The following is a 14,914-nucleotide window of genomic DNA, read 5'->3' on the forward strand; positions in this document are numbered from 1 at the left end:
TTCCCGAGACTCGCCGCATTGACCGGGGTATGCGGCTCAAGTATCTGCCTCGTATGATGGCCGTGCTTCAGGACTGCCGGTCCAAGCTTCAGGTGAATCAGCGCATCTTGTACCGACTCACGGTCAAAACTGCGGAAACTGCGGAAGTATATCACGCCATTGGAGAATACAATGTCGCTGGGCGCCCGTTTCGGTTTGGGAGCGAGGTTGCGACACGAGTTTTCAGAACTGGAGACGTCGAAACGGTCCCCTGCATTGAAGGATACGTGGGTGTACTTTTGCTTCAATAAAAGCGTAGAGATGCAAAACGGGTGGCCCTCCGAGCGTGTCAGGACTTCACGACTGTCTGTGGTGAAGAACATTCCAGCACTTTCCGATTCTGGGACTTGTGGTGGACTCCATGCGGCAGGAAGAAGAGCTTGCGGATGCAGAGAAGCTGGCCAGGAAGGGCCTCGAGGTTGCCGAGAAGATATTATCCCCCCAAAACAGCCGTTCGCACTCGTCCCACATGACTTTCCGCCTTGCGGGTGTATTGCAACGCCTCAGCAAATGGGCCGAAGCTGGGCGTTACTATCAGGCGTTGCTCAATTCCTCCATGCCTCCCGGCCCGCCTGCTTGGGACCGCATATGGACTCGACGTTGGAAAGCAAGAGCTAGGGTGCAACTTGCCACATCGCCAGGGAGGCTAAGATAGATGGAAGAACTCCTCGTATCGAGTAAATTGAGAGGGATTTACGAGTCTCCAAGTCGAAAAGCAGTTGAGAGATCCAAGAATGTCTTGCGACCCAGCAACACGGCAGAACATGCGTCCAATCTTCTATCCATTGCGAAGGCAGTATATACAATCGGCGAAATTGTATGAAGGGAAACGCAGCTAGGTAGCGGAATTGTATCAGAGGGCAGTGAAGGGGTATGAATCGCTGTGGGGTCCTGCGCACGAAACAACTTTGACGACGATGAGCATGCTTGGGGTAACTCTTCTTGCACAAAAAAAAGACCCTGAGGCAGAACAACGGCTTCGAAAGGCTTGGGAAGGACTAGGGCTACCTGATTACTCGAAAGCAACAATTGCGTTCCAGAAACTCCAGGTTTCTCTTCTGCTTGTATGGATTTTGGATGCCTGGCATCTGATTTGCTTTACCACTGCGTTGTACCAATGGCAATGAGACATTCGAAGCTCGAGTTTGCGTGCATAGCAAATTTAGCAGAGCATCCGACTCGTTATTGTTTGTCATATCACGAGCTTAGGTGTGTTGTCGAAACTCAGGTCAAGCCTCAACTAGCTCCAAAAGCAAACCCCCCCCCCATAACAACTGCTCGAGTCACACTTCTAATTAGCTCGAGCCTAGAACTACCTTAATGTCAGGGCTTGGACAATGGCCTTGTTTCGGTCGCTCGTTTCGCCGTTTTGCTGCCAAGTAAGGCCGAACTGGCGAGCTGTGGTCAGTTGTGGTCAGTTTCTTTATTACGAAGCGGGCGAAACGGGTCAAACAATCGAGTCATTAACGGCCAATTACCACCACCATTAAAGTTTCCACAATTGGCTCTGTTCACATCTCATGCTATCCGCGACTGAGATTGCTAGATCGCAAAACGCGTCGCCGTAAGTTGTTCATGGTGAAGAAGCAAAACTGTAGCCGTCGTCGTCGGCGATCGCATTTTGTCGGCGGCCAGGGGGCTGTGCTTCAAGCAGCGTTCCTCCACGGCAGTGGATGTCGACTTGGCCCGCTGCCGCCGTGCCGTGGCAGCATTGCAGCCAGCCACAGCCACAGCCGCGGCCGCGGTAGCAACACAATGATACGACGCGCTGCAAGGTGATGTCACTGGGACGGAACACCAGACATGCTGATACCTGACTACCTTCCTTGATTAGTGGTTGGAATTGCAAACGAGGTGTTGTGCGAGTTGGCGCTGGAGAGCGCGAGTGGATTTGGTTAGTTCTGGACTGTTTCGAGAACGTGGCTCGTCGAGTGTGTGTTAGATTAACTGGCTGTATCTGTATGGGTCAAGGGACGACCGAAAACCCCTCGCAGGATGCGGGAACACGTGGGCTAATTTCTTCTCACGCGGATTCGAGTGCGATCGGCTGGCCCCTGGGCAATTGAGTTTGTCGCATCTCACGATGCTGGATTCAAGGTTTCCTGGCCTACCTGTTCTGGGCCTACACGGCACGGCACGCCCTCGACTGTAGTAGGCTGGAATCAATCAGGATTTACAGCGAGCCAAGAAGAGCCTACTGCTGTAGCCAAGAGAGATTTGCCGTTGAGCTAGTGCCCGAGTCCGTCATCGACTCCACGGGGCCGTCACTGGGGGCAGCAGCCGGCTCGGGAGTTGTTGAGGGCAGAGCTGGTTCTCGAGTGAGGGCACAAAAATCCATCAATGGTTACAGCCCTCCCTCACAGAACTGCCAGACGACTGGCTCTTCGGCGACGTGTATGCATGCCTCGGGCCGCTGGCAGGCAGTACGACGGCGGAATGTAACCCCGGCGTCTCGTTCGTGGTGAATGTAACCCCGGCGTCTCGGTCGTGGTGGGTTGACAGCCGCCACAGTCGTATTCGTTTTCGCAAGGCGGCGGTTCCTTGGCACGGCGTCATAGCGTGGCCGAGGTGCAGAAACGAAATTCCCAGGAGGCTCGGTCACCGTCCGCTCTTCCGTGTCAGCTCTACGGACGGACGGCAACCCCTGGACGCGACGGACCAGTCGGTTGGATCTGTGGTGGGGTCTAGCTATTCGCTGATCCATGGGTCCATAATGCATCGATCGTCGGCCGAAGAGATGGCGATCGGCATTCTGGCTTACCAAAGTCGGAATTCCTCAGCACTCTGCGGCATGTAAGCTTAGTGGTGACGATGGTGACTTGTGACTTGGCCGCGCCGTTTCAAACGTCAACTTCAACCAGTAGTTTTCGAGCTGAGAGTAAGGGTATCCACAGCATACAAATCTCATCTCGTTGGCTGCCGGCGCCAAGACTACATGAACAGGACCAAGCGGGCCAACTGCGAGCTCAAGGCGTGACAGGGGTGCTTAAAGAATTTAACAGAGAATCCCACACGTCAGCATCGCAATTTCTGCCAGATCCTGCGAAGACAGGGCTCCAGTCGAACCACCACCACGACATTGAAATATTGACAAAATGCCCTCGGAACAAAGTGACCCTGCAGTTACAACGGACGGATCGCCCGGGACTCCCATTCTGGGTCTGACCCGAGCAGAGGGCTGACCCGAGCAGACAGAATTAATCGCCGTAACGAGCAGACTTAAATATCTCCCCGCAGCCACTATCTGGGTCCCGATGGCGTTCTTCCCCTGATCTTCATCCGCAGCCTTCTCCTCGCCGATCCTATACTAAGTTTTACCATGGCTCGCTTCTCGGTATCCAGCCTGTTCCGCTTCTCCGCCCTCGCCGCCGGCGTGGCCACGGTAGACGCCGGCGTGACACAGCTGACCAAGAACGCCACGGTGACGTGCGGCCTGATTGCCGGCCAGATCTCGTCGGCCAGCGAGATCATCTACCCGGGTAAGCCTAGTCAAACGCGTCGTCTTTTTATGGGTACACGTCGAGTGCTGACGGTGATCCCCGCTGCAGTCAGTGCCCTGTCCTTCGCCGACGACACGCACCACTGGTTCCTGTCGTCGTCGCAGACGTCGGCATGCGTGCTCGAGGTCGGCTCGGCGCGCGACCTGTCGACGGCGCTCAAGGTCATCGGCAACACCCGCACCCCCTTCGCCGTCATGTCGGGCGGCCACGCGTCGAACCCGGGCTTCTCAAGCACCCCCGGTGTACACATCTCGCTCAAGCGGCTGGATCAGCTCGTCCTGTCGGCCGACAAGAAGACGGTCGAGCTGGGTTTCGGACGGGTGAGCTAGCTCTTTTCGAAGCAAAAAAGTGTTTGCGGGTCCTGTGCTGATAGTGTGCGTTCAGACATGGGCGGACACGTACAACGAGCTGGAGGGCACAGGCGTCAATGTCGTGGGAGGCAGAGTTGCTGGCCCTGGCGTCGGCGGATTCAGCCTCGGCGGCGGCTTCTCGTGGTGCGTTACTATTCTACGTGCCTCCGAGTCTTCGTTCCGTCCTAACAGACCCGCTATCGAATAGGAAAACAAACCAATACGGTGCGCACTACACTGTCGAGGACACTGCACTGTCAAGGATACTGCACTTTCAAGGATACTGCACTGTCAAACACGCACGGCAGGCATCCTAGAGACACCGACTAACTCGTTCCCTGCAGGCCTGACATGCGACACAATTAAGCGACACAACATTGTGCTGCCGGTATGTTTTCTTCGACTAGTTCCTGCTGGTCCGGGTGACATTTCCTGATAATAGCGCACAGAACGGGACCATCACGTACGCCTCGGCCGACTACAACCGCGACCTCTTCTTTGCCCTCAAGGGCGGCATGAACCGCTTCGGCGTGGTGACGTCGGCCGTGTTCGCGACGCACCCGCAGCCGCCCAAGGTCTACGTGAGTCTATCCCGTGCCTCAACGATTCCGTGCGGGTCTGACAGAACCAGGGCGGGCTCGTCGTGTACCCACCGACAACAGTCCAGCAAGTGCTCAACGCCACGGCGCAGTTCTACCGACAGAACAAGGACCCCAAGGCGGTGATCATCACGACGCTCGAGGCGGGCACCGCAGGGCCGACGCCAATGGTGCTGTTCTTCCACGACGGACCCGACAAGCCGGCGGCGTTCCAGCTGTTCGACGGCATCGTGCCGCTGCTGGACACGACGCAGCAGCAGAGCTTCTCGGCGCTCATCAGCAGCATCCCGACGGGCGTGGCCGAGGTGCGCAACCCGCGCGGCGCCTTCCACACCTTCTCGACGTCGGGCCTGACGCCGCGCTTCCTCGCCGCCATCCACAACGAGACGGTCGACATCGCCGCCGCCCAGGCCGCCCACGGCGGCGTCGTCGCCAGCTACGACATCGAGCCCTTCACGCCCTACGGCTCCAAAGCCACCGACAGCGCCTACCCGCACGCCAGCTCGCCGCTGCCTGTGAGCCCGCCCCCTCCCCATCCCTCTCCATTTTCAACTCTTGCTGACATGGTCCAAAAGCTCAACCTGTACTTCTCGTGGTCGCTGCCGTCGCAGGACGAGTGGTGGTACGCGCGCATGCGCCAGTCGGCGGCGACGCTCAAGCGCGTCGCGACCGAGGAGGGCATCTACAGCGCCGGCGCCAGCCTGTTCGCGTACCCCAATTACGCGCTCGCCGGGTCCGCGCCCGCCGAGCTGTACGGCGCCGCGAACGCCGCGCGCCTGCGTCAGATCCGCGGCCGCATCGACCCCGCCCGCGTCATGGACTTGGCGGGCGGGTGGGCCATCTGAGTGCCTTGACAAGTAATTAGCTGTGGTTCAAACTGGGAATCGGCGGCCGGCTGGCTTTGGTGTGGCCGCCGCATTCTCAGTGTCTAATTCTCTGCTGTACCCACCTTAATTTATACTTTGTTGATAATTAGTTCGTTCAATCGCTACTGTAGACTATCAAGAGTAGCTCCGCGTAATCACATGGGATAGTGATTATTCATTTGCCCGTGGGCTCTCGTAAGGGACGAGCGAAGTTAGACGGCGGTGATGTGATCTCGGATAATGTGCCCGAGGTAGTACAAGAACAGCGCAACGAGACAATCACCCGCGGTTCCCATCTGCGTGTCTCGGTTCCCAGATCTGCGTGTCTCGGACCGTCCCGCTGGCTGAGATACTCTAATCAAGCCACTGAGCGTCCGTCTCGATATTAAGCGCCACCCGACGGTGCTGGGTAAACACCACTCTAAACCGTCCCAAGCTCGAGCCGCACATGCACGCCCGGGAGGCGGATTCCGGGTCGGGCTGGGGTTTATCTAGACGACCAGTGGCTGCGAAAGCGGGGTTCTCTCCTGCGCTCTTTCCTGCGCTTCCTCCTGCGCTCTCTCCTGCGCTCTCTCCTGCGCTCTCTCCTGCGCTCTCTCCTGCGCTCTCTCCTGCGCTCTCTCCTGTGCTCTCTCCTGCGCAAGTTCTCCCAACATCTACTCTCGATCAATTACCAGAGGCAGCTTCATCGACAGCAAACACCCCCACACACCCCCCGTCAGCGAGACAATGTTCTACGAGCCCGGCAAGACGCCGCACAACCTGCCGTTCGACCCGTTCAAGGCGTGCGTGGTGCCGCGGCCGATCGGGTGGATCTCGACGACGTCGCCGCTGCCCCCAACCACACGCGACACCCCCTACCCGCCGCCACCACCACCACCACCGCAACACAACCTCGCACCGTACTCACAGTTCGCCAACCTAACCTTCGACCCGCCGTACGTCATGTTCGCGGCGAACCAGAAGGCCGACGGGTCGCGCAAGGACACGGTGCGCAACGCCGAGGCGACCGGCAAGTTCGTCGTCAACATGGCCACGCACGCGCTGCGCGCCGCCGTCAACGCCTCGGCGCAGCAGCTGCCGTACGGCGCCGACGAGTTTGCGGCTGCCGGGCTCGCCAAGGCCTTCAGTCGGTGCCTGCCCGGCGATGGAGATGGTGGCAACCCCGTGCCCGTGGTCCGCGACAGCCCCGTGCGCCTGGAGTGCGTGCACCATGCGACCTGGCGCCTGCCGGGGAACCCGCCGCTCGGGTCGGCCGATGTCGTTGTCGGCAGGGTGGTCGGTGTGTACATTGCTGACTGGGCGATTGACCCTGCTAGTGGCCGGCTGGATTTGGCGAGGGTCAGGCCCATTGCTCGTTGTGGGTACTATGACTATGCCGTCGTCAATGACACGTTCGAGATGATCATTCCGGGCTTGGACGAGGCCACGCTAGCCGGGCTCGAGGGCAGTCGTGCCAGAGTCGAGAAGCTGGGGCTGGGTTCCAAGCTGTAGTTGGTTATCTAGGGGGGGAGAAAGAAAGAAAAAGACATCAAAGTCCAGACTAGACTCTAACCCAGCCTTCCAATTACCTAACCCTCTCTCTCTCTCTCTCTTTTTTTCTTTCGTTTCCTTCTTTTTTTTCTTTTTTTTTCTTTTACTTTTTTTTTTCTTCTTTCGTTTTATTCTTTTTCTTTTTTTTTCTTTCTTTTCCTTTTTTTTCTCTTTCTTTTCCTTCTTTTTCTTTTTCTTGTCTTTTCTTTTTATTTTCTTTAGGGGATCTCTGCTGGAACAAGATTTCCAACTTCTTACTCGTCTAGAATCTGGATTAATAAGTACGGGGGTGCTTAAGGCAGTCAGTTGGAAGAGAACATTGGTCCAGCCGGTATATATTTGTCTTGTTCTTTAATGACCTGGTTAGACTTGTATTTACCTATATAGTCTCACCCGACAACTTTTTCTGTCCGAGTCCGTATTAGTGTCACCGCACAGTCAACTAATTGAGGCAAGGTTGCAATATGGTCGCTGTATTCGTGGAATCTAAAGCTAAGGCCCTGATCTTCTCAAACTCGGCGAGTTGTCAGCTTTTCGGTACTTTAGGTCCCAGGCGCCAAGACCAAGATTGATCGAATTTCCGGAGGGAGCTTGACCCTTTCTGGCACCAATTTTGAGTGGAAAAAGTGGGTTTTGTACCTCATAAAATTTTGCCAGCCAAACTCATGCCAACACCCCTGGAATCGCATGTACCACGCTACTACAAGGCCGCCCGGGCCACAGCCATACCGAATATGGTAAAATAGACGAGGATTCTGCCGGTTTTTGCCCATAACTTGGCGAGTTGCAAGATGGCTGGAAAAGCTGGAATTTGTGACTTTTTCGGTGGAAAGTAGATCCAAAGCTGGCGCCACAGGCAAAGCCACACTGGAAGTGGGCTGAGAACCGGTTGGAAAAGTCTGTACAGGGTTAGAAATGAGCCTCAACATTGACTTTGTATGTAATTCGTACCAACCAAGAATGCTTGAAGCATAACGACGATGTGGGATACTTTCCAAGCCAGCCGTGACTTCAGCATTGCCGCCGTTTTGGCGATTCTGCACCCTCGGCTCAGGCTCAACCACCAACCAAGCCAGCAAGGCACTCAACTTGGCCTACGCGAAGTTATACACCCCGGTGGCCCTCGATTTGCGCGCCGGTTGGCCAATTGCCTTCTCAATGGCGCAGACACTCGGTTCAAGGACCTCTTTCGCATGAATAAGCCTACTTTCCATGCCCTCGTACGATGGCTGCGGACCAACGAAGGACTCAAAGGCAGCCGGTATCAACTGGCTGAGCAGAAGGTTATGGTGGTCCTATATATCCTGGCACACGCAGCCACACAGCGAAACGCGGCCCATTTCTTCCAAATTACCCAAAGCTCCGTGGCGAGGACGATAGATACAGTCTTGCCAATGCTGGTGTCTTTACATAAACACGTTGTACGCCTTCCAGAGGACGATTGGCTTGATCCGACGGTCGAGCTGAACCCGAAGTTGAACGCCTTCAACGGTTGTATCGGTGCTATCGACGGCACTCACATTGCCGCCCACATTCCTACTCGTGATCAAGCCCGCTGGCGTGATAGAAAGGGAGGAGTCTCTCAGAACGTATTTGCCGCAGTCAGAAGCGATTATTCGTTCAGTTACGTACTCGCTGGTGCCGAAGGCTCGATTAACGACGCGATGTTGTGTGCCCAGGCCTTTGGAAGGAGGTTTCGTGTACCAGAGAACCGGTTTTATGTGGCAGACGCTGGCTTCGGGGCTCGCCAAGGCATCGTAATTCCTTTTCCGAATATTAGATACCACCTACAAGACTGGAGAGATGCTCAAAACCCGCCAGAGACACAGAAAGAGCTCTATAACTTAAGGCACGCCCGTATCCGAGTCGTCGTCGAGCAGGCTTTCGGTATCATAAAGAGGATGTGGAGAATTATTCGGAACGCCCCAATCGAGTACAGCTTTGAGAAGCAAGTATTTATCGTATACGCTGTGACTGCGTTACATAACTTCCTTCTTCAGTATAATCACGAGGACGTACTTGGACCAGAACAGCGGCAATTGATATCGCTTGCGGCAGCCAGAGCTGGGCGGACGGTCGGAACGCGGCATCCAGATTGGGTTCGCCATACCGCTGCAGACGCAATGTGGGCTCAGTATAGTAGATACCGTCAATCAAGAGGATAGAAATGGTGATATTTAACGGCCAAAACCTTGGTGTTGAGGGGTTATAAGGTGGGGCGAAAGGGTGGCTTTAGCCGAGGTTGGATTTTGGATTTCTATGGTAATTGGCTGGCGAAGCTGAATATTGAATACAATCTTGACTCCCATCAAATCCACCACTTCAACTTCATACTTTCCACTCGTCAACCATCTCTCTCTTTGACTCTGGATTCAACGCGTTCCACACTATTACGGCCAGAGGGTTGTTTTGAAGGTATTTCCGGCAATTTATCCTCTCCTGACGGCTGAGATCCTGCGAAAACAGAGCCTCCAAGCTTACAATAGCCTCGGTGAGATCGGTGGCGCCTTGGGTCCTCGGAGCGGCCATAATCGAGGCCGCTTTACAAAGAGTGCTATACAAGGCTGTATCAAAAGCATCAGGAGTCTTGCTTTGCTGGGAGGCTTGCGAAACGGCAATTGTATCCTCAGAGACCGACAAACCGCTAGTACGGCGGTGGTTGGAGTCAGGGTCAGTATCACGACGGTGTTGCTGTGCCGGTGTCAACTTCCTTGCAGGCGTAACTGGTAGTATTCGTAATGCTTTTGCTCTGCCAGCCTCTTCGCTACCGCTAGGTTCAGCCTCATCGTTCTCGGACTCTTCGCCGTCATCGAGAATCTGGTCAAAGGACTGGGAAGGTATATCTTCAGCTTCCATTATATGGTTGCCTGTCGCTTTTTCCCGCCAAAAGACTGCTGAGTAGACCTCTGGATCCCCCAGAGGTGTGTGCTGAAGCCAGGTATGGTTCCTGGTGGGAGTGTTATGCCGTAAGAAGAAAGCCTCCCATACTGACTCGGCCGCTTCGGGTAGTTGGCTTTCCTCGTTGAAAGAGACCCCAGAATACTCCAACAGAGCCTTCCATACGCGATATCGAGAGCGCTCGGTATTATATTTCGTCGAGATAACAGCAGGGGTCCATGGATACTGCGGCCAGGCCTCTTTGCAGCGAGTACAGACGTCCTGCCAGACTTGCGCGTAATCCTTCTTCTTGCTGCTATTGAACAGGCCCTCGGACTTGCACTCTTGGAACCAGAGCATCAATTGCTCCGTCATATGCGTCTTGAATACCACCTTCTTCAGCTGCAATGCCCTTCTTGATGAGCTTGACTGGTCGTCGGTTGTATCGGTTAAATCAACCAACTGCTTGCCGCGCCGCTTATTGGTAGACTCCTTCTTCGGGGCCGGGCGCTTTCGTGATGCACCGGCATTAGGGGGCGCCGTGGACGCAAGGGGGGACTCGCTGGACGACTCTGCCGCCAAAATACTATTGGAAGCCGTCGACCGTCGGCCTGGGTCGTCGACTATGGCTACTATAGTGCCTGGGCTTGGAAACCGCAGCGGCGACTCTGCTGGCAAGTCGGAAAGGCGGGGCTCTGGAAGGGGGTTGTCAAGCCAGTCGCTGGCCGACTCAGGGGCTTCGGGGGCTCCCGGTGCGCCAGTAAGATCAATCACTGGCTCGAGGTCCAATTGGCTGTCGCTCGAAGATGCCATTGTACGTCGTTTTGGCTGCAAAAAAGGACTTCTCGGGCATCGCACTCGGACATGGCCAGGATCAACTTCAGTGGCCAAAGGCGGTGAGAATACCGCTCTGACCGCCTTACTGTTACGGTATAGTGTGGCTGACTGGCACTAATGCACTACTTCTTGGTAGATCCACTTTGACGAAGCCACTGGAAGTCCTTTTTTCGAAGAGTTGGCAACTTGCCGAGTTTGAGAAGATCAGGCCCTAAGGAAAGAAAAAGGAAAGAAAGTTCCATGCTTGTGCGGGGCGTAAGGAAATAAGGTGGGTTGTGGATCACGTGTCAAGGCTACGCACAGACCACGTCCCAGGGCTACGCACAGATCACGTCCCAAGTTGCTGCAGCCAGTCGGCACGTGCTTCCCAGCTCCTGTCTTGGCACCTGCCGTGACAATTAGTCGCAAATCCTGAGCTAGGGGTGAGCCGCACTGAGGCCCACCTGGGCCGAAATTTGCCCCGACTATACTTACCGTGATCGTAAATGGGGCGGTGTGTTGTAAGGAAACCTATGCCTAATTTTGGGACACCAGCGCCCCTGCACGTAACGGTGGCTTTCCCTTGCCACGTAACTACCGTTTTCTCTTTCCCATCCGAGAAATCACCGTTGTAATTACGGGTTAATTAGAACTTCGAACTATCTGCGCTCTGTCGACCTATCTAGTACAGGCACTGCGTTACAGAGGCAAGCGAACCAGGAAGAGAGGTATCAAGTAACTATAACTTTGTAAGACAATAAAGAAGAGGGCTAGAGAAACAGCGCTGTAATCGACCGTTGGGGGACTTATGTAGCTGAGGTGGTGGTATTCCAGGTATATCTGGCTTACAAACAGCACCCTCATGAAGGACTGCGGTGTCTCCTAGCCTGGGATCTAGACGTAAGTGCCGTTGGGGGTAAAGCTCGGAGCGGGCTTATTCTGCCGACGCGTTCCATCTGGATATGACTGGCCGTTACAGCTTATATATAGTAATAACACCAAGTTAACCATGAAGTGGGCTCTTATCGATAAGATTACTCGAAGGCCTTCATGCAACGAGAAGAATTTCAAACCTACTCCCACGCCCCACCGCCAGGCGTGGGTTCCTGAATTTCCCTTTTCGTATCTCGAACACGTGACGTTGCGCGTATTCGTGCCTCCTTCCATTGGTGGCATTTATCGGAGATCCCCTAACCGGACCCAAACCATAGGGCCTAATGTCCTGCCGAACGGTACTTAACAAATAGAGTAGATTGCCTCAGGATTTTCAACTCTTAGGTTTCACTAGCCACTAACTCTTAACTCACCAGAAGCGTCAATACCAATTCAAGTGTCCGAGTTTTACCCAGAAGAGTCTACCAAATGCGCTCTTGGGCCAAACGTCGGTTTTCCTCGAAATCTCGGGAAAATGCGCGGCCATTGCCCCTCGACGAGCGCATCGACATCCCGGTCCGGATCAATCCGTCACCTCTCGCCGCGGCACCGCGTACACTCTGTGGATACTGCCACAGAATTGGTGTTGCGGACGTTGGGCGCTCTGACGTGGCACATGTGCCGTGTTCTGAGACACTGAGAGAAAATGCGGAATTTTGTCTTCTGTGCCGCCAGCTTCGACATGCTAAGTGGCGTCAGCTCTATACATCATCTATTGTCGAATCTCCCCAGCTAGGGAATGTTCTACAATATGCGCAGAACTCTCAGCCAGGCCGCTCTTTCGTCCAACAGCGATAAACAGCTTTACGCCAACCCTATGCCGATTTACGTGTCTGAGAGTTCAAGTTAAGTCCCAACCATTGCTTCATTGCTTGATACTATCTGGCACTCCATGCCAGCATTGAAGTGCATACAAGCTAACCAGTTCAACCCTATGATACAGAAGACCTGACGGGCCGAGGTTTCGAGATTGCGACCAGGCGCCTTCTTTCAAACACGCGTCAACTCAGACAAGGGAGCTTGATTCATCTCAGCTCAGCCTCTGCGACACTCGAAATAGGTGCACAAGTTTCAGGCTACCTCTTCCAGACATCACAAGCTCACCGGAGCTCAGGCTAACAGGGCTTATGCCAACATACCCTGTGCCGGGCAGACTCGTTGATCTTCGGGACTTCTCTGACTCGTCGCCCAAGGCGCGTCTGATCGACACGGTCGACATTTCAGGGCATGGGGTGACGAGAGAACGCGGTTTGTCCTCCACCCTGAGCTACTGCTGGGGCACAAAAGACTTCTACAAAGTCGTCAGCACCAACATAGCATCCGCTCGGGCGGAGAGGATTCTCTCCCCTAGAATCCTCCACTTCACTTCGGAGCAGCTGTTCTGGGAGTGCAGAGAGCAACTGTTTGCCGAGGACGGAACGGTCTCGTGGGCCACACAACCAGAAACTCTCTGTGCCCACGTGCGACTAACGGAGACGTACGGGCTGTGGGTCAGAGACTGGCATGGGGTTAGGATCTGGTGTGATACCGCTGTGAAGAACTTCTCGTCGCGGACCTTAACCTACGCCACGGATAAGCCGCCGGCTCTTTCAGGCCTTGCGCGGCTGTACCGCAATGCAATACGGCGTCCCTACGTGGCGGGGATTGGCTTTATCACCTCGGTTATGGGCTGAGCTGGGCTCTTGTCACGCCGCTAATATCAAAAGCTGAGGGCCGTAGTAGCAGTCGAGCTAACTCCTTCTACTGGGTCTCAGTCGGCGGCCGGTCAAGCACCACGGAATGTTTATGAATTCGCCAGAACATTTCCCACCCAAGCTCCAAGGCTGGGACCGGCCGCTCAGGAACGAGAAAGATCGTTACGGCGAAGTGGGAGCGTGTTCCTTGACTTTTGAGGGTTTTCTCAAACACGCTAGGCTCTTCTAGTATAGAGGATTATGCATGTGCTATAACGAAGAAACAGCCGTAAAACGAGTAGCGATTCGATGATTAGATAGTTGCTCTCTAGGGGGAGACTCTATATGTTCCATCAAGTTACTGAGTAATGGTGTGCCGAAGCTGAGCCGAGGGTGAAGCGAGCCTGATTTTAGGCTGACCATGCTTGGACAGGATCCACTTATTTTTTAGTCCGAGACTACCCAAGCAAGCGGTTGCCAAAATAAAAGGCACACACCACCTGCGAATACCTAGCCCACTATAGTAAATTACTAACAATTACAAGTCACCTCCACGTACTAACACCCAGTCATCCGACCCTTACCTACTAACACATTCGTACTACTATAGAATCAACCTATCGTCTCCTGACTAATTTTCTTCCAACCCTCCAGGGCTAGCTATTGCAAATCTGAGGCAAGGCGATAATTGGCACGAATATGCTGCTTCACAGCACGCCAGCAGTTTTCGATTGGCGATAAATCTAATGAATCAGGTGTGCTAAAGTAATGCTTCAATCTATACTACTCCTTCCACTCCTTCACGACATTGGATTTGCGTATGTTTCTTCCTCCGTATCCCGAATCCCCGTCCTCTTCCAATATAAAAGTATCCCTTCTCGAAAGCCAAGTAGCAATAACCTTCTCTAGAACCTCATCGCGATACACTTACAAGCTCATTTTGCCATTCGTATTCGTCGGGACCTCGTAAAAATGAAGTTCAGATTTGAAATCTGTTGCACGCGATCGAAGTTGACAGCGCATTGAATTGTCTGCTCAATAGGTCTAAAAGTACAGAAAAGAACGCTTCCTTATACTCGTGGAGAGAAGGCAAGGGAGGCGTTGTAATCAGCCCGAAAGAGGGCATTCCGAATGAAATGAGGACATTCCGAGTCAAGAATGAAGGAAGCTCAGAGGCATGTCAACCAGGGCCTGTCCAATTCCATGAAAAGTGGGTCAATTCCAGACGACAAAATCCCATCCAATTACTACCCAAGCATAAAAGCGCCGGATCTCGCCTGCTGGTATTTCTTTGCGATGATGAATATAATCGGGACAATATCGCTCGCCAGGTTTTCTAGTAATTCGAATCTTTCCTTTATGCAAGATTTGCCAGCCCCTACGAGAACTGATACCGAAATGTCGGAAAATATCTGCCTTATAGAATGGAATCTTGCAGTCGTGTAAAAAGCCGACTGTGCCAGTTATTTGGGCCTTCTTAGGAGTAGGATGGTGCAGATCGCCAACAGCCATTGTGGTGAGTGGTGTGTGGTTTAGTGTGGTGTGATGGAAAGTGGTAGAATTGTCAAGGCTCCTGTTATTAGTGGGTGACCTGCATGGGCTAGTTTCGGGGTGCCTTTTATTTTGGCAACCGCTTGCTAAGTAACTAGGTAGTCAGTCCAGCTGGCACTTCAGGCGTGGTCCATCCTATGCGTTAATTTTAATTCTGCCCTGTGCAATCATTTCGTC

General features: G+C 53.9%; 2 protein-coding genes across 2 annotated transcripts; both read left to right on the plus strand.

The window, feature by feature from the left end:
• Positions 1-3,358: 3,358 nt before the first annotated feature.
• On the plus strand, positions 3,359-5,333 carry B0T26DRAFT_865167 (uncharacterized protein; the record flags this gene model as incomplete). Its single annotated transcript, XM_060447796.1, has 8 exons — positions 3,359-3,518; positions 3,588-3,859; positions 3,924-4,033; positions 4,098-4,114; positions 4,234-4,277; positions 4,339-4,470; positions 4,521-5,003; positions 5,064-5,333. 8 exons carry the CDS (start codon positions 3,359-3,361, stop codon positions 5,331-5,333), a joined length of 1,488 nt encoding a protein of 495 aa, XP_060290824.1.
• A 750-nt stretch (positions 5,334-6,083) lies between these two features.
• On the plus strand, positions 6,084-6,860 carry B0T26DRAFT_840105 (uncharacterized protein; the record flags this gene model as incomplete). Its single annotated transcript, XM_060447541.1, has 1 exon — positions 6,084-6,860. One exon carries the CDS (start codon positions 6,084-6,086, stop codon positions 6,846-6,848), a length of 765 nt encoding a protein of 254 aa, XP_060290825.1. The 3' UTR covers positions 6,849-6,860.
• Positions 6,861-14,914: the final 8,054 nt, after the last annotated feature.

This window comes from Lasiosphaeria miniovina (genome assembly GCF_030549165.1).
Source record: "Lasiosphaeria miniovina strain SMH2392-1A chromosome Unknown B0T26scaffold_8, whole genome shotgun sequence".
Taxonomy (NCBI): Eukaryota; Fungi; Ascomycota; class Sordariomycetes; order Sordariales; family Lasiosphaeriaceae; genus Lasiosphaeria; species Lasiosphaeria miniovina.